This window comes from Bos javanicus, chromosome 5 (genome assembly GCF_032452875.1).
Source record: "Bos javanicus breed banteng chromosome 5, ARS-OSU_banteng_1.0, whole genome shotgun sequence".
NCBI lineage: Eukaryota > Metazoa > Chordata > Mammalia > Artiodactyla > Bovidae > Bos > Bos javanicus.
Genome location: NC_083872.1, coordinates 95,647,967 through 95,674,017, shown reverse-complemented (window position 1 = coordinate 95,674,017; position 26,051 = coordinate 95,647,967). Strand labels below are relative to the sequence as shown.

The following is a 26,051-nucleotide window of genomic DNA, read 5'->3' as shown; positions in this document are numbered from 1 at the left end:
TCTACGGTTTTGCTTCTCATACTCAGATGTTAGTAACTGAACTGGAACAGCTACTGTCATTCGCCCCACATTGAACAAAGGCAGTTACCTGGATGAGGGCATGACAGTTATTAGAGAGGCTGCAGAATACAAGGGCCCCAAACTGCTGACTGTATTATCTGAACTAGATTGCTGTTTGATAAATCACTTAAATATTGATGATTTCGTCCTGACTTCAAGTCACAGGGGCGTGAAAACAACAACAAACCAAGCTACTTACTACATTTGGAAGGTGGAATAGGTACACGAGGGCCCCATGAGGACACAGCCCATCTGTTTTTTACTCTGTAGGAGAAAAAAACAAACAAACAACTAATCCCTAAAAATAAAACATGAATCAGTGCACAGGAAAGAAGCGGGCAAGGGGGAGGCATCGAGAAGGCTGGAAAGTGGGCCTTTCTCTCTCATTCTAACATCTCCGGGATGTCTGAGCTGGGAGAGGCTGTGGAAGGAGGCAAGAGAATCCTGCTGAAGGTGTGCTGCCCAAACATGAACCTGGACTCTCTTATCAAGGGGAGGATGTCCAGTGGCTGAAGAGGCACCGGCAGACTGTAACATCAGCAGTGTCTGTAGGCCACATGGTGAACAGACTAGATTTGGAGGGGCTGTGGAGAGAGAGGGCAAGTTCCGGTTTTAGGGGAAGCGACAAGCAGGGCTGCAGAGAACAAACTGCAGTGTAACTGCTTTGAAGTCTACAGATATATTCCACCCTTTCTCAAGGGGCACCCGACTAGGAATATTCCATCGACGGTGTTGGAGAACCAGGTTACATCTTCCTCTGGAGAGGTAGAAAGAGGAGACACACCTTCGCAGAACTGCAAAGTGGAGTGTATTCAACTCCTCTTGCTCACTCCACATCCTCCACGATTTAAAATGGCGACTGTAATGAGCCACGCCTCCTGACATGAGTGTGGCCAATCAGGTTGATTCTATGTTATTGATTAGAGCTTCAGAACCATGCTCTGTGCCCACACTCTGCTTTATGAAGGGCTTTTTCTTAGGTTTCTGTCGTAGAGGGGCATCTCACAGCCTACTTGCCTCCAGAGAGCTTGGAACACTCTTCAGCTCCGTAAAGCTCTGGTTGGGGTTAGGGCTGGGGTTGGGAGGAGCAAGTAGGCAAGGATCTCTCTCTTCCTATTTCTAGATTTTGACATTACAATTACTACTTTAAAGTTAGGTTTCAGATTCTGCTCTTAAACAATCCATCTGTGACCATGTATACGGTGATGACTTGCAATAGGTTTCTGGTGTAGGCTTTTGGGGGCCTCCCCAGTCGCTCAGAAGTAAAGAATTCGCCTGCAAGGCAGGAGCCACATGTTCAATCCCTGGGTTGGGAAGATCCCCTAGAGGAGGACATGGCAACCCAGTCCAGTATTCTTGCCTGGAGAACTCCATGGACAGAGGGGCTTGGCAGGCTACAGCCCATGGGGCCCCAGAGAGTTGGCCATGACTGAGCACACATGTTGGAACATATTTTTGTAATAGGGCACCTCTGGTATTTCTTGAGGGGACACAAAGGCATATCAGTTAATACCAACACTGAAATTTTTTTTAGACTTTTGAAAACAAAATAATCCCCCTCCATACCACTGACTGTGTACAGACAACATAGCTAAGGTGCTCCCTACCTTTCCGGGTTCCTGGAGGGCCCTCTCACTTGGAAAATAGATGGGGAGAGAGTCAGAGCACCCCATCTCCAAATCACTCAGCTGGGTAGCTGGAGGCAACGAGGGAGATGCTGGTGGACAGATGGGATGCTGGCGGACAGGGGAGATGCCGGTGGACAGGGGAGATGCTGTTGGACAGCGGAGAAGCTGGCAGACAGGTGGGATGCTGACAGACAGCTGGGGTGCTGGCGGACAGGTCGGGGAGCCCAGCCACCATCCCCCCAAGGCAGGAGGGTGAAAGCTGACCCCGCAGAGGCAGGCACTCACTGAAATAGTCCTGAGGAGGTCGAGGCCTTCACAGGTACTGCTCCGGCAGTCACTGGACTTATAAATCACACCTTCAGAATAGATGAAGGTAGCATTCACGGTCACATTGAGGCCTGTTATCCAGAATGAGGGAAAAGAGAAGACTAGTGTTATTTCTCAGTAAGTTTATACTGGCTGTGAGATTTATCTTTTGCCAACTGATCTGGTAGTGGGGGGGAGGTGGAATTGTATATCCAGTTTTAAGCCTAGAAATATTTGAGTTCTGAGTTCTTATGTCACTCCCTGTCACTTCTTTCTTATTATTACTTTAATGACTTTAGCATATTGTTTTTATTTTTATTTTGGGGCCATGCTGTGTAGCATGTGGGATCTTAGTACCCTGACCAAGGACCGAACTTACATCCCCTGCAGTGGAAGTGTGGAGTCTTTAACCATGGGACCATCAGGGAGGCCTCCAATAAACACTTTTTAGACAATGGGATGGGGACTTCAAATTAAAGCTTAACTTATAAGCAGTTCCTCAGGTATCGTTTCAACCCTATCCTGCTTGCCATCTGCACACCATACCATGAGATCTCAGTGCTGGGAGGGTGAGGGGGATGTTATAGAATACAGGGTGATCTCAGATGCTTTCTCTCCTATAGAGAGCTTTGAGGATGGGATGGGACCAAAGTGAATCTGGATATGGGCTCTGGAGTCTAGGAAAGGGACCCCCTCAGCAGATGAGAGCATGTGGAGGGTATGGACCAGGGCGGGGGTATGGACCAGGTGGGGGACACATGGAGGGTATGGACCAGGTTGGGGGTATGGACCAGGCGGAGGATATGGACCAGGTGGGGGACATGGACACGTGGAAGGTATGGACCAGGTGAGGGGTATGGACCAGGTTGAGGCCATGGCACATACAACCTTGGAAAGTTGATTTCCTAAGACTGAAGGAATCTTATTTTCAAGTTTTTGACCAAGTCCTGTATATTCTTCCAAACCCACAAAGCTTTCCTAAGTACTTGGGGAAAATATTGCTCTCTTCCACTTGGACATCACCAACATTTGAAATCTTTCTATTGTTCAAGTTAGTCCTTAAGTATATTGTCTTAAATTTTTCCCGAGCATCAGTGCTTAATAAGCTTAGACCATGAATCCATCTTCCCTTCACAAGCTGCATTTCTTGGGTTTACTATGCATGACCATTCATCTGACAAAATGCATCATCAGATGCAGAAATCTGGGCCTCAGTTTACTCTTTCACTTCCCCCTCCTTCAGATCCTCCTCTTACTGAGTCCATGCAAAGGCCTCTCACCATTATTGACTCTATTTTACAAATGAGATGACTGAACTTAGAATCAACAACTTACTCAGTGTCATTCAACTAGTAAATGATGGAGCAGAAGTGCAAATTCGGGTAATATGAGTTCAGAGATCAACATCTGAACAACACACTCTGCTGTTTACTTTATGTGCAGGGTAACTTGTTCTGCTAACAGCAGCAAGAGCGCAGCAGCAACAACATCAACGTCCTTGACAAGAACAACAGTAAGAGTGGCCACAATAAACACAACAGCCATTCAGTGAGTGCACAGTACGGATCAGTCAGTGAATTAAGTGCTTTATGTGAATCTCTTCATTTAATTCACACCATACTCACCGGAGGAAACTATTTACTATGATTTTATAGGTGAAGGAATTGAAGCTCAGAAAATTTAAGTATAACTTGCTCAAGGTCACAGGTTGGATAAAAGGCTGGAACGTGAACCGGCCTCTGTCTGACTCCAAACCTCTACTTCTAACCACAATGTTCCACCACTTTATTTTAATGAGCAAGTTAGTTCATGGTGGGTAAAGCTCTTACAGTGGTGACATGCTACACTCTGTGGAATCAGACAGATACAGATTTGACTCCTACTTCAAACAGACAACTTGTATGACTTCAGCAAAATTATTAAGCCTCTGCTGTGAAACAGTGTCAGCAATGCTGATTGCACAGAGCTGTGGTGAGTAAAAAGATGATATATCTTACCTAGCACCTATGTGTGTGTGCTAAGTCGCTTCAGTCGTGTCTGACTCTTTGAGACCCCATGGACTAGCCCACCAGGCTCCTCTGTCCATGGAATTCTCCAGGCAAGAATACTGGAGTGCGTTGCCGTGCCTTCCTCCAGGGGATCCTCCTGACCCAGGGATCGAACCTGCATCTCTTACATCTCCTGCTTTGGCATACAGGTTCTTTACCACTAGAGCCACTTGGGAAGGCCCACCAAGCACCTGACAGGTACTTAAAAAACAAGAACACCGAGCTCAGGTAGATCAAGAGAAATAGGTCACAAAGAGAGAAAGCTCTGGAAAACGGACACCAATTTGGGTCCTCGGACTTCAAATCAAATGTTCTTTCTACTACACCACACTGCCCATAGAAGGGGGTTTTATTAAATGACCTCCTAGTTACGTTATGGCTCTAGATAAGATCCATCCACTTATATATGAATCTGGACTCAGACAGGGTTGAAGCAATGTATATTGTACAGAAGACAGTTATCACACATACATGATATATGACAACTACTGCTGCTATTGACACAGAATTTTAAATAAAGAAAATTGAGACATTCTCTCCTTAGAGGATGTATCCTCATCCATAAATAACCATTAAGTTGTATGAAACAGTCACTGACTCAGTAATTACACTTATGGCAATCTCTTCTCAAAGCACGGGAGGACGGTGAAACAATGTATGTGAAAATGTTTATTGTTGTGAGTGCTAAGTCGCTTCAGTTGTGTCCAACTGTGTGTGACCTTATGGACTGCAGCCCACCAGGCTCCTCGGTCTGTGGGATTCTCCAACTGGAGTGGGTTGCCATGCCCTCCTCCAGGGGATCTTCCCAAACCAGGGATGGAACCCACGTCTCTTACCTCTCCTGCATCGGCAGGCGGGTTGTTTACCACTGAGCCACCTGGGAAGTTATTGCAGTAGCTTTAAAATAATCATAAGAAACCAAAAAACAATGGAATATCCCACTGTAGGGAATTACCAGATGATCTGGAAAGGTATCTAAGAGATACAGGACATCCATTCATATGATATACGAAGATTAAGCAACTCCAGGAAAGCCACTTGTAGAATAATGTGAAATGAAGGTCAGAAAAGTGTTTCTGTGCTGTAGTGACTCCAACGATGTTCTTAACAACAAAAACTTGGAAGCACATGAAAAGAATCTGGAAATATCCAGGTGACTGGAAATTATCAGGGGTGATGACTTTCTCTTTATCATACATGTTTTACCTAATGTTATAATTTATTTTAAGAATTAAGAGATACACACAACTAGTATAGATAGGATGGATTAATAACATGGTCCTGCCGTATAGCACAAGGAACTATATTCAGTATCCTCTGACAAACCACAATGGAAAAGAATACGAGAAAGAATATATATATATGAACAACTGAATCATTCTGCTGTACACCAGAAATTAATACAACACTGTAAATCAACTATACTTCAATAAAACATAAAAAATAATTTTCCCATCCCCCTAAAACAGCAGTAAAATAAAGGACTGTTACACTGAATTTGGGGCTTCCCTGGTGGCTCAGATAATAAAGAATATGCCTACAATGCAGGAGACCCAGCTTCAGTCCCTGGGTGGGGAAGATCCCCTGGAGAAGGGCATGGAAACCCACTTAAGTATTCTTGCCTGGAGAATCCCCATGGACAGAGGAGCCCGGAAGGCTATCGTCCATGGGGTCACACCAGTCAGACAAACTGAAGGGATTTAGCATGCATACACTGACTTTGCAAATTTATTACATCGACTGCATCTTATAAGAATCACCACCAGAGATGCAGAGAGAGAATAGATGGATTAAAAATCTTCATCAAAGACTGAGCATCTGTAGGAATTTTACTTGATTCATCTTCTTGATAGACAACCCTGTGAAATCTCAAGTCCAGACCAAATTCTGTCTCTGAGATGATGCAGAAGGAAACACAAGGCCCGGACACTCAGTAGTAAATCCAGTTTTATTTGGAGGCATTTCACTGCTGCAAACACCTGGGTCGGACCCATTATTAGAGCAGAGTGTATCATGAGTGAACTCACTGAGGTAGGGCTCAAATCCTTCTTTCTGAAGATCTACTGCCTTGAAAGAGAGAAGGGCCCTTAGAGGAGGTTGGGTGATCAAGCAAAGAACGTGAGGTCTTCACTTAGCAGCCCTCTGGCTGCAGAGGAGGTAACAGGGAGGAGAATTCTATTACCGTATTCTTACCAGCTTCAAGCAGACGCTGGCTCACGATTTTCACTCCCTCCTTCACCACCTCTTCCAAGCTGTCCAGGGACTCTGGGAAGGCCGAGTTGTTCATCATCAGGACGCTGATCTCGTAGCTGCCATCCTGGCAGTTTCGACTCACGTGGGAGGTCCAGAACGGCAGCCCTGGCCGGAGGATCAGTGACCACAAAGCCAAGGCCAACAGTGGCGTCTTCATGACCTCCCTCACCTCAGCACCATGCTCCTTGGGCTCGCTGGCTTCACTCGGGACTCTCAAGGAGGCAGGAGCTCCAGCCCGACAGCCTGTCGCTGGGTCCCTCAGACTATTCTTCCCCACGATTCTCTCTGGTCACCCCACCGGTCACGTGGACCGTAGGAGACAGCCTGCCTGCCGGTAATTAGCAGCTACATTATAGTGGGAGATAAACCAAAGTTCACTCTGTGTGTTTGCTCACAGAAAGGTCAGAGTTATAAACGGGGAGATTACCTGTGCCTCACCCAATTAAAAAACATCAATCGGTGACACATCACTGAGAAAAGGGGAAAAGAGGAAGAGGGCGGTACTGTACACACCAAAAACGCTTTGGAAATGGAAAATAAAGGTCAAAGTGTTTAAGGCAAGCACAAATATGATGGGTTATTAGCTTTTAGGTTACAGCTGCGCACTGAAACCAAACTAGGACGATCTGTGTTTCAATCACCTAAGTCAGCAACTATTATTGAGACCTGACTCTCTGTGAGGCATTTTGGCAGGGCACTGGGTGTACAGCCATGAATGATATGGACACATTAATGTCTTCATGGAACCTGCATTCTGGTGGGGAAGACAAACATTAAATAAATCATTATGAATAACTAAACTCGATAATCAAAAACAGTGCAGAGTGCCATGGGAGCACATGACCAGGTGTTGTTGATGTTGTTCAGTCCCTAAGTCCTGTCTGACTTTTTCCATCCCCATGCCAGGCTTCCCTGTCCTTCATTATATCCTGGAGTATGCTCAAACTCATGTCCATTGAGTTGGTGATGCCATCCAACCATCTCATCTTCTGTCACACCCTTCTCCTTCTGACCTCAATCTTTCCCAGCATCAGAGTCTTTTCCAATGAGTCAGCTCTTCGAATCAGGTGGCCAAAGTACTGGAGCTTCAGCATCAGTCCTTCCAATCAATATTCGTGGTTGATTTCCTTTAGGATTGCCTGATTGATCTCCTTGCTGTCCAAAGGACTCTCAAGAATCTTCTCCAGCACTACAGTTTGAAAGCATCAATTCCTTGGTGCTCAGCCTTCTTTATGGTTCAACTCTCACAAGTAGTACAAGACTACTGGAAAAACCATAGCTTTGACTACACGGACCTTTGTTGGCAAAGTGATATCTCTGCTTTTTAATACACTGTCTAGGTTTGTCATAGCTTTCCTTCCAAGGAGCATCTTTTAATTTCATGGCTGCATGACAGATTAACCTAACCTATTCTGGAGAGTCAAGGATGCTTCCCTGAGGAGGTGTCCTTTGAGCTGAGCCTTGAAGGGTGAACAGGAGTTAGCTGTTCAGGAAGAGATGGAGAGAATGTGGGCAGGGGCAGAACTTGTGCAAAGACCCAGAAGCAAGATGTGGCATGGATGTTTGAGGAACTGAAAGAGATACAGTATGACTGGAGTGAAGAAAGCTAGTCCCGTGCAATAAAGAATGCCAGAGGAGTAGGCAAGGGTAAGCCAGGGAGTTTTCTGTAAACCATTAAGACTTTGGAACTTTAATCAACAAGGGAATGGATAAAAAAGAGGTGGTACATATACACAATGGAATGCTACTCAGCCATAAAAAGAAATGAAATTGTACCATTTGTAGAAACATGGATGAACCCAGAGTCCATCATACAGAGTGACGTTAAGTCAGAAAGAGAAAAACAAATATCATATATTAATGCATACATGTGGAATCTAGAAAAATGGTATGTACTCAGTTGTTTCAGCCGTGTCCAATTCTTTGTAACCCTATGGACTGTAGCCCGCCAGGCTCCTCTGTCCATGGGATTCTCCAGGCAAGAACACTGGAGTGGGTTGCCATTTCCTCCTCCAAGGGATCTTCCTGACCCAGAGCACAAACTCTAATCTCTTGCATTTCCTGCATTGGCAGGCAGGTTCTTTACCAATACCTCCACCTGGGAAGCTTGAGAAAAACAATACAGATGAACTTATTTGCAAAGCAGAAACAGACACCCAGACGTAGAAAACAAACATATGGATACCAAGGAGGGAAGACAGGTAGCAAAGCCAGTCTCAGACAGTGGGTTGTGGTGAAGGAAAATACAGTGTTTTATTACAGGTGCCATGCAAGAACAACAAGCAGCTAATGCTCAAAGACCAAAACTGCCCGATGGTCTTCAGGGAAAGGATTTTAAAGACAGTGTTGGGGTGAGGGTTGCAGGGTGTGTGATTAGCTCATGGACACTTTTCTGACGGGCAGAAGGTGAGGTGACATGGTGGCATTTCAGGAATCTCAATCATGCATTTTCCAGCTCCAACCAGGCTAGGATCTATATGTTTTGGGTCAGCAGTTTCCACCTAAGTCGGGGGGTGGTCTGGTTTCTCTAAAAAATAACTTAAGGACGTGTGTCAGACACTGTTACATGTTTTTCTAGAGAAGAACTAGGACTTTATGATCCCATGCTTCAGTTTTACTTATTGCTCAAGTTGTTATCACCTTCCTCTCTTGACTGACTCTTCTTAGCTCCCGCTTTTGCCCCTTCTTCAATGATTAGTTGCTTGAGTCTGTTTTCTAAACAGGCCAGGGAAACTAAGGTTTTTTTTTCTAAAGGTAGGAAAGGGGAACACAGAAGGGTCTGCAATGAGGAAGGTGCTGCAAGGCTCTGCTCAGAGTCATATATTCAAGTATATTTCTAGACTTGTGTCTGGAAGATGAGATTGTTTATGTATGATTGTTTAATAATTCTGAAGGAGGTGAGTCATCGGCTGAGAATGAAAGGCGAGCTGGGCTAGTCCCAGGCTTGAGAAGGGAGGGACTTGAAAAGTTATTATGATGAGTGACAGAAGGGACTGATAAGAGGTGTGTCCTAAGGTTGTCTGGCGGTGGTGAGTAGGGAGACGAGGAGCTGAGTGACCAAATCTATGGTGGTCCTACTCAGCCTAGATTTATGATTTTCTCCAGCCATGCTGAGCTGCTCTAGAACAGGCATAGCAAAGTGAATGGCGGGGCTTACTTGGGTCTGGAGTTTTTCCAGGTACGTGCAATGAAAGAACTGCTGCTGCTGCTGCTAAGTCGCTTCAGTCGTCTGACTCTGTGTGACCCCATAGACAGAAGTCCACCAGGCTCCCCCGTCCCTGGGATTCTCCAGGCAAGAACACTGCAGTGGGTTGCCATTTCCTTCTCCAATGCATGAAAGTGAAAAGTGAAAGGGAAGTCGCTCAGTCGTGTCCAACTCTTAGCGACCCCATGGACTGCAGCCCACCAGGCTCCTCCATCCATGGGATTTTCCAGGCAAGAGTACTGGAGTGGGGTGCCATTGCCTTCTCTGGCATGCCATGAGGCAAAGCCAAAAAAAAAAAAAAAAAACCAGAGAGAGAGGAGGGGCTTGAAGGGTACAGTAGTGAGGAGTGAGGCAGAAGAACAGGTGAAAAGGGGACAACTGAAACAAACATCTGGAAGGGTACAGTCTGCCATTAAAGGGCAGACTTTCTACATTAAAGGGTGGGTTTTCTGCATTACTGATTGAGCAGTTCAAGGTGGCTGAGAGCAGGGGAGGGAAAATGTCTCTAAACAGAGGAGCTCAAGGAACTCAGAGTCCAGTCTGTTAGACACTCACCTCCTGGGTATGAAAATCAGCCAGATTGATGGCAGGCCCTTACTGGAGAGGAATCCTCGAGGGAGAACAACCAGGACTTCAGTAACTGACAGTGGTTGACAAAAAGGGAGAGTGTGTGTTGTGGCTGATGATACGGGCCTCAGGGGAACAGAGGTAGGTTTTATTTTTAATTTTAAATTATGAAGTATATCATATATGTAAAGGCATATCTGCAATAAACGTACACCAATTCAAAGAACAATAAAATGAACACTCACTTATATACATTATAGCCTATAAAACATTACTAGAGTCTTTGTACCGCTCTGCACCCCATTCCTAACACATTACCCTACTTCTCTCAATCTAGCCTGGACATGTACAGAAGAGTTTATGAAGCGATAAAGGGTATTGGGGCACTTATTGATGATGGTGTAGCAATATGGGGATGACAAAATGCTAGGGAAGGTAGGACACCAGGGCTTCCCTGGTGGTCCAGTGGTTAAGAGTCCGCCTTGCAATGCAAAGGACACTGGTTCTATTCCTGGTCCTGGAAGATCCCGCATCTGAGCCCATGTGCCACAAGTACTGAAGCCGAGTGCTTAGAGTCCATGCTCTGTAACAAGAGAGGCCACCGCAGTGAGAAGCCCCCGCTTGCTGCAACTAGAGGAAGCCTGCATGCAGCAACCAAGACCCAGTGCAGCCAAAAATAACCAAATACATAAAAGTTAAGATGCATTATCAGGTGTCCACGTTTGAGGGGATGACTGATGTGGAATAAGGTGGGTTCAATCCTAGTGTCTCCTGGAGGGAGGACGGCAGATGCTCAGACTTCAGAGGAGTCAGCTTTGATTCAGAAGGAAGGCACTGGGGTTGTTTTATAAGGTGGGTGGAGCAGGTGGTAATGAGTGACTGACAGTGGTCAGGAGTAGGCACCCCTGGAGACTTTAAGTGGACCTCAGGAAGAATGGAACAGGAGGCTGCAGAGAGGGCCATCACAAGGCTGATTAACTTTTGCTACAGATAACAATTTTATGTGTTGCACATTGGGTGGCCAAGCATGGACTCAAACCTGGTTGTCTAACTGTTAATATGTTGCTATTCCCATTTCCTGGGGTAGGAGAAAAAGTAGACTGGTTTTTTCTATTTCATCCGCAAATTGCAAATATGAAAAAAAAGCCATGTCGAGGGATGGAGGAAGTAGTAACTGTCAGGTGCTTTTAATTCAGATGTGAAGACAAAAGGCAGATGCAGTTCTGGGAATCCTCTGATTAGAGCATGAAACCAGGAAAACATTTTCAAAAGTGAAGGAACAAGATAACATTCCTTCCTGGATCCTTTAAGGTAAAAATCGTACGTTTTCTCTACATTGCAAAACTACTAGCATGTAGATCATGATTAAAGGGAGGGAGGTTCTGCTGGGAAAGTTTCAAGGGTCAAAAGCAAATATTGAACACCGAGTTGGCAGATTTATGAGATGCACTTTACAGTAGAACACAAAAGCCCTAAAGATATGAGGAAAAAAAAAAGGGGGAAACTATTTCACGTGGGAAGGAGCAGCTGAGCAGGTCACCGGCATGTGCCACTCTTTGATTTCTGACAACACTTTGGGGCTCTTTTGTATGTTTCCCATTAAGAGCCCCTGCTCACTCTTGGAACCCTTAGCATCTCTACATTCAGTAGCAGTCCTAGGCTTCCTCTGTCCCTTATTTTAGTGGAGATGCAAAAGTGAGTTGTTCAAAAGGGATTTTACGAGCTAATGTAACTGAGGGAACCAAAACATGAAAGCTTTTTTAAAAATAAGCACAAAAGTAAACATTCTGATTTGAACTTGTTGAGGAAAACTGGCTACAGTAAAGTACTTCTCTTTTTTCCAGTGTTATTGAGAAATACTTCACATACATCACTATATAAGTTTAAGGCATACAGCATGATGGTTTGCTTTATGTATGTTGTGAAATGATTATAATAGGTTTAACTAATACCCATCTTGTCATATACAGACAATGAAAAGAGTAAAATAATGAAAACATTCTTCTCATGACGAGAACCCTTAGAATTTACTCTCTTAACAGCCTTCCTGTACATCATACAGCAGTGGTAGCTGTGGTCATCAAGTTGTACATGACAGCATTTCTGAACCTATGATTTAACAGACTCACCAGATTAGCTGAAATACACCCCAAATGCCTGCAGCCACTGGACATGTGTACTTCTGCTTCCTCCAATCAAGTCATTTGTTTACCAAGGGTCCGTTGTGTTTGTGCCCAAATTTGCCAAAGTGATAAAGACTCCACCTGCTAATGCAGGAGACATGGGTTCGATCCCTGGGTCAGGAAAATCTCCTGGAGGAGGAAATGGCAACCCACTCCAGTATTCTTGCCTGGGAAATCCCATGGACAGAGGAGCCTGGCAGGTTACAGTCCATGGGGTTGCAAAACAGTGGGATGTGACCTATCGACAACAACAACAAACCTGATAAAATAATTTAAAAACTGTTGAAAATTTTAAACAAAGACAAAGTACTAAGAAGATAGCTGTGGAAAGACTGCTATAAAACACTGTTATTTATAAAATAACAAAGAAACCTAACAAACACTTTGTCCTCGGAGAGCTTGTCAATTACCTTAAAACATGTAATACCAAAAGTAGTATTAAGATGCATTTTGCTTAAGAAATCTGATATCGCGGGGAGGGAAAAATTGGGAATTTGAGATTAACAGATACATACTATTATATATGAAATAAAACAACGAGGACCCACTGTATAGTACAGGGAACTACATTCAATATCTTACAATAACATAATGGAAAAGAATCTGAAAAAATATATATATATACACACACATATATATACACACACACATAACTGAATCACTTTTATGCAAAGCTACTATACTTTAATTAAAAAAAAAAGCAAGAAAGCTGATACAGAGGTTCAATCTAAGTACTAATGTTCAAAGAAAATTACCTGGCCTATATCAACCAGTGGGAGAATAAATAAACATGAATATGTTTTGAGATTTAAAAAAAAAACTTTTAAGGTATAAATAAACAATTTTAAATGATTTCTACTTTACTGTCTTTCCTGTGGAGGAAATACTTACTGGTCCTATTCACACAGGATAACATGATGCCAGATGGGTTCAGGTAACTAAAAGTCTACATGGTTTTGTTGAGGACTCAAGACTTAAGGTAGCTCAGATGGTAAAGGATCTGCCTGCCATGCCTGGTTTCGGAAGATCCCTTGGAGAAGTGAATGGCAATCCACTCCAGTATTCTTGCCTGGAGAATTCCATGGACAGAGGAGCCTGACAGTCCACAGGGTTGCAAAGAGTTGGACACGATAGAGAGACTAACTTTTTCACTTAAGTGTGTTTGGTTATGCAAACCTTCTGAGTTAGGCACAGAGAAACATAAACTGCTTGATATAATAAAATGAGGAAATGTGAAGTTCCCAGGGCTAACCCAGGAACAAGGGAATGAGGAGGAGATAAAAGGAAAGAAATGGGAGTTATGCATTGCGTTGGCCAAAAAGTTCATTTGGGTTTTAAGTAACACTGTACAGAAAAATCTGAACAAAACTTTTGGTCAACTCAATAGAAAGAACTGGCCAACGTGATGGGGACTGAAGACTCTTGAGAACAAGGATATATAAAATACATAAGAGGTGGCAGGTTGCTTGTCTTTTCCTTGAGGAAAAGATGCCTAACTCCATCCATACGATAGATTATTGAGCCCCCTAAACCATCTCAGCATTGGAGTTACACAAATGAACCCCAAATTCCCTAGAGGGAATTTAAAACTGGTAAAACTGGGTGAAAGTTCCTCAGTTATGTCTGACTCTTTGGGACCCATGGCCTGTAGCCTGCCAGGCTCCTCTGTCCATGGTATTTTCCAGGCAAGAATACTGGAGTGATTTGCCATGCCCTCCTCCAGGGGATCTTCCCAACCCAGGGATCGAACTCAGGTATCCCACATTGTAGGCAGATTCTTTACCATCTGAGCCACCAGGCAAGCCCACTGGGTAACTCTTCCCAAACCTTCAGTCAAGTCTGTGGCAGATACCACTTGCCTAACCTCTGGGAATTATGGACAAGTGCTCACATCTGTGTCTAGATGGATGGGGCAAGAACAGGAACAGGATGGCTAGGTGATTCTCAGAAGTAGCAGTCTCAAGTCAGAGATGACCATGGTAGTTTAAATTTTCAGGGCTTGATGAAATACTGGGGAGTGTTTTTGGACTTTCTACAAGGATGAGATGAGAGTCAAAGTCATCTTATGTAGATTTCTAGGTCGGGTAACCCAACTGACACTCAAATCACTACTGTACACTAGGGCTGAATAGCTAAATTCAGCACCAGTGCCTGGGCGCTTCAGGCTGATAAATTTGTTTTTTCCTGGTTCCCGTTCCAAAAGAAACTCTATTTAATCCTTGAACAGTGTTTTCCTCGGGGCTTCCCAGGTGGTGCTAGTGGTAAAGAGCCCACCTGCCAATGTAGGTAGACGTAAGAGACACTAGTTCCATCCCTGGGTCGGGAAGATCTCCTGGAGGAGAGCATGGCAACCTACTCTAGTATTCTTGTCTGGAGAATCCCATGGACAGAGGAGCCTGGAGGGCTACAGTCTACAGGGTCACAAACAGTCAGACACGACTGAGCAACTTAGCACACACAGTCTTCTTCTCCCTCCTTCCCCAGCCCATTTTGTACAGTCTTCTTATATGCTCAGGAAAGGCTGGAGTAGATAATTGTTATATATATGCAGGGGCAGCTGGAATTCTGTTCAGTTTCCCAGCGACTCTTGCATTACCTCCTGGGTCCAGGTGGCTATGTTTACATACTAAGGGAAATATGCGTTGGAGACAGCAGTAATGCATTTCAACTGTCATAAAGATCCCCGTGCTCTGGAAATAAATTTGTTTATTTTCTCTTACCTCCAACACACGGAAGGAAACAGACCCTAGGCTGCCAAAGAGTGGATATGGGGTTGACAAGTCAATTCTGAAAAAGGAACTCTGTATTCTCCTGTAGAGAAGTCAGAGGTTACTCTTCCCCACCCCTACCCACCCCCTACTCCCTCCCTTCAAGGGCAGCTGAAGAATTACTTCCTCATAATTATATGGGTTAAAATAATAGCTTGGGAAAGAAGGAAAAAAAAAAAACTGATCAGTTCCTTGAAGTGTAAACTTCTTACAAATAGAGTAATTGCCAGTTTTGTTTACTGATGCTTCTCTAGGTAGTAGGAAATGTCGGGCAAGCATTTAAACAACAGAATTGTGTATCTAGAGGTAAAGAAGAGCTTCTTTGAGTCTCAGGAGGCAGTTTGATATTCTTAAACAAAAAATCCAAACCCAAAAAACTTGAAGCTGGATTTGAATCATGTCTCAGACCTTTGTTAAGCATATGAACTTGGGCAGACTACTTACATTTGCTTATCTTCAGTTTTCTTTATTATAAGATAAATTTTATTTCTATTCTAGCCAAGAAGCCTGAGCTGTGACCCTTGGTGGCGTCTGGACGTGGATAGGTGTGCCAAGTGATGGATGGGATTTGTCCAGACAATATTCACTCACCTGGAGTTCAACAGTCACACTATAGGTGATTCGTTCTCAGGGAAACAGCCAAACAACAGTTGCCAGATTATTCAAGACCATCTTCAATCCAGTCCGTACATGCAGACCTTAGTTCAGAAGAGAAAAAGACCTGGAATACAAAACTAAAACCACCTGATACACAGCTCAGTAGAATACTCAGTCACAGATATAACTGCTCAGGGGCTCTCTAACAGGCTCCCTCACACAAAGCAGAGGAATGTTGTTCTTCACTTGATCAAAAATTGGCAGCCTGGTTCTGGAGCTTTGCGAATCCTCGAGGAATGCCTGGGGCTATGGGAGCTGTTGCTGCACCCACTGGGGGACTTCAGTGAATGAGCAGACTGTAGCCACCAGGGGGCAGAATCCGCTGCAGACCCTCATGTCCATAGGACAAATAGACTTACTGGACAAAATTCAGGACATGCCTGGCAAGTTCCAGAAATACTCACAAGAGCTCCAACAAATGAAAATTAAGTTTCTACTAACTATTCTGTTAAGTTTCTAGTAACTACTGTTATTATGAACTTTGCAGATTCTTGTATGGGGAAGTTTGATTTAATTAAAGCAGAAAATGATGTTATAAAGTTCCTGGCACCTAGTTGGCTTCCCTGGTGGCTTAGCTGATCAAGAATCGGCCTGCAATGCAGGAGACCCCAGTTCAATTCCTGGGTTGGGAAGGTTCCCTGGAGAAGGGATAGGCTACCCACTCCAGTATTCTTGGGCCTCCCTGGTAACTCAGAGGGTAACTTAGTTAGTGATTGTTATTCCTGGATGCCATTCTCTAAACGGCAGGATCAACGGCTTCTTCCTTTGTGCTATTTTTGTGCATAGTAGGAATATCTTCTCTAATTTTAACTGAAATTAATTGAAATGAAAAAGCTAAGAATATGACAACTTCACTTTATTAGAAAAGAGCGGTAGTGGAAAGAAATTTAAGTTGTATTCAAGAAATAACTGTGTAACTAGATGTGATTAGAACATTATCCCAAAAACAAATATTTGGAATCTACCACAGGAACAGAAACTTATGTTTATTTAGATAAACTTTTTTATTATTTGAAATATATTTACACTGCATTAGCAGGATATATTTGAGAGAAAGAACAGAAATTCTGAAATGTAGAATGGCAGATATTCCTTTTCACGTTATGTATCAGATTAGGAAAAGCAAATCTGTCGAATGTTTAAAACTTGGCAAAATTATTTGAAGAAGGAGCAAATGCCTGGTGAAATAGGATTAGATGGAAAGGGATAAGAAGATCAAGGGGAGAAAACTTATTAATCCTTCAAGATTGAAGAAACTGGTTGCCTAAAGACATATCATATCAAATGTATCAGACATGGCTACATTTAATACATTCTGTTTAAAAAAAAGGTCTGTAAAAAATTGAAAGGAGTCTTACAGTTTTGCTACTGGATTTGAGCAAACTCTGGGAGATAGTGGAGGACAGAGGAGCCTGGCATGTGCTGTAGTCCATGGGGTCACAAAAGGTCAGACACAAATCAACTAAACGACAACAAGTTGGAATAATATACCAGTTTTTTGTTTTTTGTGTTTTTTTTTTTGGAGCCAAGACTTCTTTCTTTTAGGTCTCAAACACCTTTATAGACTTTTGAGATCTAGACAGTGATAGACTGTCCCTAACAAGTAAGGATGTAAAAACAGACTGTGAGAAAGAAACCAAACCCATTTACAGCTGGCACTCATAACATCCCTGTGAAATAGAAGGAGAGTATTTAAATTAAGGTGTGTGTCAGAGAAATGGAGGCCAAGAGCCAACAAGACAGAGTACAAAACTGTAAATTTGTCAGGGAAGAAAATATAGTCATATGAGGATGTGACTGTAGGGACGAGTAAGAATTTCTGGCATAAATTTCAAGAGCAAGCTCCATGAGCAGTCTGAAACACAAACCTGAAATCAGCAGGAACGATAATGATGCCGGTTTGGATTTTGCTATTGAACCCAACTCGGGTCCACCCCCACCCACATATGGCCACTGACTGGGTTGTGATGAAGGAAAGTGCAGTTTTTATTACAGGCACCAGACAAAAAGTCTGGGACAGCTAAGGCTCTAAAAACCCAGATTCCCAATGGGTTTCAGGGAGGCAGTCTTAAAGACCAAGGGAGGCAGGGGAGTCCCAAGGTATGTGACCCACTCCTGCAGTTCTCTGATTGGTTGGTGATGAGGTGACAGTGCAGTGCACAGGGGTTAATACCATCAAGGCTCAGGCTCCACTATGTCTGACAGCTCATGGTCATCAAATAGTTCATTTCTTCCATTTGGTGGGGATTTTAGCTTCTGTAAAACAACTCAGGAAATGTGCATCAGATACTGTTAGCTAGGTACTTCCCAGAGGAGCTAGAGCAGAGGACCTGGGGATGGGGTCCATCCCTGGATGGCTCCATATGGTCCTGCTATATTACAACTTTATCATGAAAAAATGGAGGAAGTTGGATCAAGAAATTCCTGGTATCAAATATCTTGTGTATGGTTGCTAAGTATGCTTAGTCACTCAGTCGTGTCCAACCTTTGTGACCCCCACAGACTGTAGCCTGCCAGGCTCCTCTGTCCACAGGGTTCTCCAGGCAAGAATACTGGAGTGGGTTGCCATTTCCTCCTGCAGTTTATGCTTGCTACTCAGCGTATACAGTGCTACTGATGGAGAATTTCTGCATGATTACAGAAGAACTAGAGGCTTAAAAAACAACAACAATAAAAAACAGGCTATGTGTTTCCTCCTGAAAGAAGGATGGTTAAGACAGATGGTTAGGAATAACAAAACATTTTCACAGCTTGGTTTTAAGTGAATAAAGTAGGACAAAGTAGACAAAAATTGAGATAAATTTCAAATTCCCTCCTTCAAGTAGAGGACTTCTAGAAAAGGCATCTTCAGATGAAGAGAAAACAATCCCTAAATCAGGACACGCAAAAAGCATGGAATAATAGACTGGTTCAAAACTGGGAAAGGAGTTGGACAAGGTTGTATATTTTCACCCTGCTTATTACTTAGCTCACATGCAGAGTACATCATGAGAAATGCTGGACTGGATGATTCACAAGCTGGAATCAAGATTGCCAGGAGATGCTGCAGAAAAGTCGGCACGACTCTCCTCTTGGTCCTGAGGACTGAGGTCCTGAGGTTCCAAATGGTCCAAGGGACTCTACATATTGCCAGCCCATGTTTGGCCTTGACAGTTCATGCACAGTTCCAGCTAAATTCCTCTTACCAGTGTCAAGGTTTGCTTGTTCCAGAGATTAAGCCCTGAGCCTTTGGAGTAGAAGCACTGACTCCAAGACCCTAGACTACCAGAGAACTAACCTTAGGGAGTATCAAATAGTGAGAACTCACAAAAAGGAAACCACTTGAATACAAGACCAGGCATCGCCCAACCACCAGTAGCACCCTGTGTAGGACACTTCATCTAAAAAACAAACAAAACAAAAATACAAACCAAATCATCAGCAGACAGGATTACCACCTCACTCAGCCTTGCCCGTCAGAGGAAAAACAAACAAACAAAAAACTCAGCACAAATCTCACTCTATAGGAAACTTATACAAATCACTGGACTAAACTTAGGAAAGCAGAAAGGAAGAAAGGAAGGTAGATTTCAACCTTGAAGCCTGGGGAAAGGAGACCTCAAACACAGTAAGTTAAAAAAATTTTTTTAAGGCAGAGAAATACTGTACAAATGAAGGAACAAACTAGAAACAAAGAAGTCAAAATAAATGAACAGGAAATACTCAAACTACATGAAAAAAAAAATCAGAATAATGATAGTAAAGATGATTAAAAATATTGAAAACAAAATGGAAAAAAATGCAAGAATAAATTAAAGACTTAGAAGAATTAAAGAACAAACATAAAAACAACACAGTTACTGAAATTAAAAATACTCTAGAAGGAATCAATAGCAGAATATCTGAAACAGAGGAACGAATCGGTGAGCTGGAAGATACAATGGTGGAAATAACTTCTGAAGAGCAGAAAAAAGTAAAAAGAATGAAAAGAACTGAGGATAGTCTCAGAGACCTCTGGGACAATATCAAATGCACCAACATTCGAATTATAGGGATCCCAGAAGAGGAAGAGAAAAAGAAAGGGTATGAAAAAATTTTTGAAGAGCTTATAGCTGAAAATTTCCCCAACATGGAAAAGGAAATAGTCAATCAAGTCCAAGAGGTGCAAAGAGTCCCATACAGGATAAACCCAAGGAGAAACACGCCAAGAAACATAATATTCAAACTAACAAAGACTAAACACAAAGAGAGAATATTAAAAGCAGCAAGGCAAAAGCAACAAGTAACATACAAGTGAAACCCCATATGCTTAACAGCTGATCTTTCAGCAGAAACTCTGCAGGCCAGAGGGGAATGGAAGGATATATTTAAAGTACTGAAAGGGAAAAATCTATAACCAAGATCACTGTACCTCGTAAGGATCTCATTCAAAATTGATGGAGAAATAAAAAGCATTTCAGACAAGCAAAAGTTAAGTGAATTCAATACCACCAAACCAGCTTTATAATAAATGGTAAAGGGACTTATATAGTCAAGAAATACAAGAGAAGAAAAAAGATCTACAAAATCAACCCCAAACAATTAAGAAAATGGCAATAAGAACATGTGTATCAATAATTACTTTAAATGTACATGGATTAAATGTTCCACCCAAAAGACACAGACTGACTGAATGGATAAAAAAACAAAAAGTACCATATATATGCTGTCTACAAGAAATCCACTTCAGACCTAAAGACACATATGGACTGAAAGTGAAAGGATAGAAAAGTATATTCCATGCAAATGGGAAGCAAAAGAAAGCTGGAGTAGCAATCCTCATATCAGACAAAACAGACCTTAAAATAAAGAATATTACAAGAGATAAGGAAGGACACTACATAATGATCAAGGGATCAGTCCAAGAGGAAGACATTACAATTGTAAATATCTATGTACCCAACATAGGAACACTTCAGTTCATAAGACAAAATGCTAACAGACATAAAAGGAGAAATTGACAGTAACACAATAATAGTAGGGGCCTTTAACAACCCACTCACACCAATGGAAAGATCATCAAAACAGAAAATTAATAAGAAAACACAAGTCCTAAATGATACACCAGATGAGACAGATCTCATTGATATCTTCAGGACATTCCATCCAAATGCAGAAGAATATACCTTCTTCTCAAGTGCACATGGAACATTCTCCAGGATAGATCACATCTTGGGTCACAAATCAAACCTCAGTAAATTTAACAAAATTGAAATCATATCAAGCATCTTCTCTGACCACAATACTATAAGACTAGATATCAATTACAAGAAAAAAACTGCAAAAAACACAAACACATGGAGATTAAACAATACATTTCTAAATAACCAACAGGTTATTGAAGAAATCAAAAGGGAAATCAAAAAATTTCTAGAAACAAATGACAATGAAAACATGACAACTCAAAACCTATGCAATGCAGCAAAAACAGTTTTAAGAGGTAAGTTTATAGCAATACAATCCTGCCTCAAGAAACAAGAAAAGCATTGAATAGACAACCTAACTTTACACCCGAAACAGCTGGAAAAAGAGAACAAAAAAACCCCCAAAATTAGTGAAGGAAAGAAATCATAAAGATCACAGCAGAGATAAGTGAAAAAGAAATGAAAGAAATGATAGTAAAGATTAATAAAACTAAAAGCTGATTCTTTGAGAATATAAACAAAATCAACAAGCCTTTAGCCAGACTCACCAAGGAAAATAAGAGAAAAGAATCAAATCAACAAAATTAGAAATGAAAAAGAAGAGGTTATAACAGACAATGCAGAAATACAAAGGATTATAAGATACTATTATGAAGAACTATATGGCAATAAAATAGATTACCTGGAAGAAATGAACAGATTCTTAGAAAAGTTTAATCTTCCAAGACTGAATCAGGAAAAAATAGAAATTATGAACAACCCCATTACAAGCACTGAAATTGAAGCTGCAATCAAAAAACTCCCAAAAAACAAAAGCCCAGGACCAGATGGCTTCACAGAATTCTATCAAACATTTAGAGAGGAGCTAATGTCTATTCTTCAGCAAAATGTGAACCGTGAAATTCCAGATGTTCAAGCTGGTTTTAGAAAAGTCAGAGGAACCAGAGATCAAATTGCCAACATCTGCTGGATCATCGAAAAAGCAAGAGAATTCCAGAAAAACATCTATTTCTGCCTTACTGACTATGCCAAAGCCTTTGACTGTGTGGATCACAATAAACGGTGGAAAATTCTGAAAGAGAAGGGAATACCAGACCACTGGACCTGCCTCTTGAGAAATCTGTATGAAGGTCAGGAAGCAACAGTTAGAACTGGACATGAAACAACAGATTGGTTCCAAATTGGGAAAGGAGTTCGTCAAGGCTGTATATTGTCACTCTGCTTAGTTAACTTATATGGAGAGTACATCATGAGAAATGCTGGGCTGGATGAAGCACAAGCTGGAATCAAGATTACTGGGAGAACTAACAATAACTTGAGACATGCAGATGACACCACCCTTATGGCAGAAAGTGAAGAAGAATTAAAGAGCCTCTTGATGAAAGTGAAAGAGGAGATGAGAAAGTTGGCTTAAAGCTCAACATTCAGAAAACTAAGATCATGGCATCCTCTCCCATCACTTCAAGGCAAATAGATGGGGAAACAGTGGAAGACTTTATTTTTGGGGGCTCCAAAATCACTGCAGATGGTGACTGCAGCCATGAAATTAAAAGATGCTTACTCCTTGGAAAGAAAGTTATAACCAACCTAGATAGCATATTCAAAAGCAGAGACATTACTTTGCCAACAAAGGCTATGGTTTTTCCAGTAGTCATGTATGGATGTGAGAGTTGGACTACAAAGAAACCTGAGCACCGAAGACTTGATGCTTTTGAACTGTGGTGTTGGAGAAGACTTTTGAGAGTCCCTTGGACTGCAAGGAGATCCAACCAGTCCATCCTAAAGGAGATCACATCTGAGTGTTCATTGGAATGACTGATGTTGAAGCTGGAACTCCAATACTTTGGCCACCTGATGCAAAGAGCTGACTCATTTGAAAAGACCCTGATGCTGGGAAAGATTTAAGGCAGGAGGAGAAGGGGACAACAGAGGATGAGATGGCTGGATGACATCACTGAGTCAATGGACATGAGTTTGGGTAAACTCTGGGAGCTGGCGATGGACAGGGAGGCCTGGCATGCTGCAATCCATGGGGTTGCAAAGAGTCGGACACGACTGAGAGACTGAACTGAACTGGATATCTATCCTTCTAAAACTCTTTCAAAAAACTTCCCAGGAAGGAACACTTCCAAACTGATTCCATGAGGCCACCATCACCTCATGGAAAAGAAAAAGAAAACACAAAAAAAGAAAACTACACGACAATATCACTGATGAATATAGATGCAAAACTCCTCAACATTCTTCGGCATTGTCCTTTGGGAATGGAATGAAAACTGACCTTTTCCAGTCTTGTGGCCACTGCTGAATTTTCCAAATTTGCTGACATATTGAGTGCAGCACTTTGACAGCATCATCTTTTAGGATTTGAAAAAGTTCAGCTGGAATTCCATCACCTCCACTAGCTTTGTAGTGATGTTTCCTAAGGCCCACTTGACTTCACACTCCAAAATGTCTAGCTTTAGGTGAGTGACCAACCACATCATCATGGTTTTCTGGGTCATTAAGACCTTTTTTTTGTATAGTTCTTCTTTGTTTTCTTGCCACCTCTTTCTTAATCTCTTCTGCTTCTGTTATACACACTTAGTCGCTCAGCCATGTCTGACTCTTTGCAACCTCATGGACTGTAGCCTGCCATACTCTTCTATCTGGATCTTCCTTTGTGGCTCAGCTGGTAAAGAATCTGCCTGCATTGAGGTTGACCTAGGTTCAATCCCTGGGTTGGGAAGATCCCCTGGAGAAGGGAAAGGCTACCCACTCCAGTATTCTGGCCTGGAGAATTCCATGGACTGTATAGTCCAGGGGATTGCAAAGAGTCGGACACGATTGAGTGACTTTCAGTTTTCCACTTTCTTTACCATCTGAGCCACAAGGGATGCCCCTGCTTCTGTTAGGTCCTTACCATTTTTGTCCTTTATCATGTCCATCTTTGCATGAAATGTTCCCTTAATGTCTCCAATTTTCTTGAAGACATCTGTGGTCTTTCCCATTCCTCTATTCTTTGCGTTGTTCAAGTAAGAAGGCTTTCTTATCTCTCCTTGCTATTCTCTGGAACTTTGCATTTAGTCAGGTATATTTTTCCCTTTCTCCCTTACCTTTTGCTTCTCTTTTCTCATCTATTTGTAAAGGCAAATATCATGCTAGTATTCTGAAAATAGTTTAACTCTGCTGACCCTTTAAAGTGTCTTGAGGACCTTCACCTGAGGAGTCTACAGACTATGCTTTGAGAACTACTACTTTACATGGTAGTTATCTTATCACGTTGTAGGTCTCCTCACCTATCCTTCTCTGCCTTGCTAAACTGCACTCACTTAAGGACGGTTGCATCACCTGTTCCCCGGCTGGGAACGCTCTACCACTGGTATCTTTATTACCAGTTTTCAACTCAATGGCACCTCCTAGAGACACCTGTTGTGCTTAACCAGTTTAAAGAACACCTCTCTCCCCTAGTCACTCTCTATTATGTTACTTCACATTACTTTCTTTATGAGAGTTATCATCATTTGATACTATCTTGTTTGTTAATTAATATGCCTCTCTTATTAGAATTTAAGTGTGGTAATTCGAAGAACTGAGTTGTCTTATTTCTGTACCTCCAGCTCCCAGAAGACTGCAGTCAAAATTCAATAAATATTTTAAAAGACCTTGAGGAATTAAAAGAAAAAGTAGATACTGCAGCAATTTGAAAAGCACAAAGCCTTATAAGGCAGTTTATTATAGTTTTCAGTATTAATATTCCAAGGACTACTATCTCATGACATTTCTTCATTGTTCTCTCCACAACAGTATAGAACTTGCATTGTTCTGTTTTCCATTTCCCATTATTACACTTGGATGGAATGTAAAATACTTTAGGGCATAGACAAAGAAGCTAGAAAGGCACATAAAATATCCTTCTACTTAAAAAAAAGTAATTTTTTTCCATAGTATTTTTAGAGTATAGTGTATGTAAAGGTTAACATTTATGAGCAGGATCAATCTGGGATATTTGACATCTTTAGTGTTTTGAGTTTTCTTATTCAGGAACATGGTCTGTCCCTTTACTCACATCTTTATTGATGCATCTAAATGAAGTTTTACTATTTTTCTATATAAGTATACTGTATATTATTTATTAGAATTATTCGTAACTATGTATTAACACTTTTGTTGTTCTTGTAAGTCAATTGTAAGTTGTATTTTTAAAATCTTACTGTTTATGTATAGAAATTTAAAACTTTTTGTATTGATCTTGTATCTGGCAATCTTGCTAAGCTTTTATTGCACGCTAATAATTTGTACGGAGAAGGCAATGGCACCCCACTCCAGTACTCTTGCCTGGAAAATCCCATGGACAGAGGAGCCTCGTAGGCTGCAGTCCATGGGGTCACTAGGAGTCAGACACAACTAGGCAACTTCACTTTCACTTTTCACTTTCATGCATTGGAGAAGGAAATGGCAACCCACTCCAGTGTTCTTGCCTGGAGGATCCCAGGGATGGGGGAGCCGGTGGGCTGCCGTCTATGGGGTCGCACAGAGTCGGACATGACTGAAGTGACTTAGCAGCAGCAGCAGCAGCAGCAGCAATAATTTGTAAATCAGTTTTTTTGTATATAAAAGCACATCATTTACTAAGTGACATTTTTTTTCTCTTTTTATTATATCGCTCCAAATAGAAACCAGGAGACTACGCATCTTAATTTGCCTAGGTGGGTTGGTAAGATTGCTTTTATATCCTTATTTTCCCCTTTTCTAACGTACTGCTTTCACCTAACAGTATATATCTTGCTGTATTTCCTATTTTAAAGATAATGACATCTAACATTTCACCAAGAACTTCACTGTAGGAATTCAGTTTCTATTTTTTCAGATTATTTTATGTTAATGACATTTCCTTCAATTTGTAGGTTCCAAGTTTCTAAACATAAACAATGTTTTAGTTGTATTGTTTTCTCTACCTATTGATATGATCAAATGTTTTTTCTACTTTTATTTTTTCATGAGGAAATGATATCAGTATATTTATCATACTGAACTACTGCTGGAATAGTTGCATCCTGAAATAAACTCCACTTGGTCATGATATATACTTATTTTCTTATTTATACATTGCTAGATTTGGTTTGCTATTATTTTATTTGGACTTTTACATCTATGTCTTGAGTGATATTTATCCATAATGTATATTTATAACATGAGAAAGTACTGCCTATGTCAGGCTTTGGGGTCAAGGTT

The 26,051-nt window shown here is 41.8% G+C and overlaps 1 protein-coding gene across 7 annotated transcripts in view; it reads right to left on the bottom strand.

The window, feature by feature from the left end:
• Positions 1-26,051, bottom strand: part of GUCY2C (guanylate cyclase 2C) — a 98,120-nt gene that overhangs the window by 58,965 nt on the left and 13,104 nt on the right. For 2 of the 7 annotated variants that reach the window (XM_061417757.1, XM_061417756.1), the window contains exons 2-4: positions 15,610-15,716; positions 1,974-2,086; positions 260-324 (exon numbers count right to left, since the gene is read on the bottom strand). In XM_061417757.1, coding sequence (XP_061273741.1) covers positions 260-312 — 53 coding nt within the window. In that variant the 5' untranslated portion in view covers positions 313-324; positions 1,974-2,086; positions 15,610-15,716. Of the gene's footprint in view, positions 1-259; positions 325-1,973; positions 2,087-6,235; positions 7,579-15,609; positions 15,717-26,051 lie in introns of those variants that run through there. The other 5 variants (XM_061417755.1, XM_061417753.1, XM_061417754.1 and 2 more) reach the window with 5 other exon arrangements.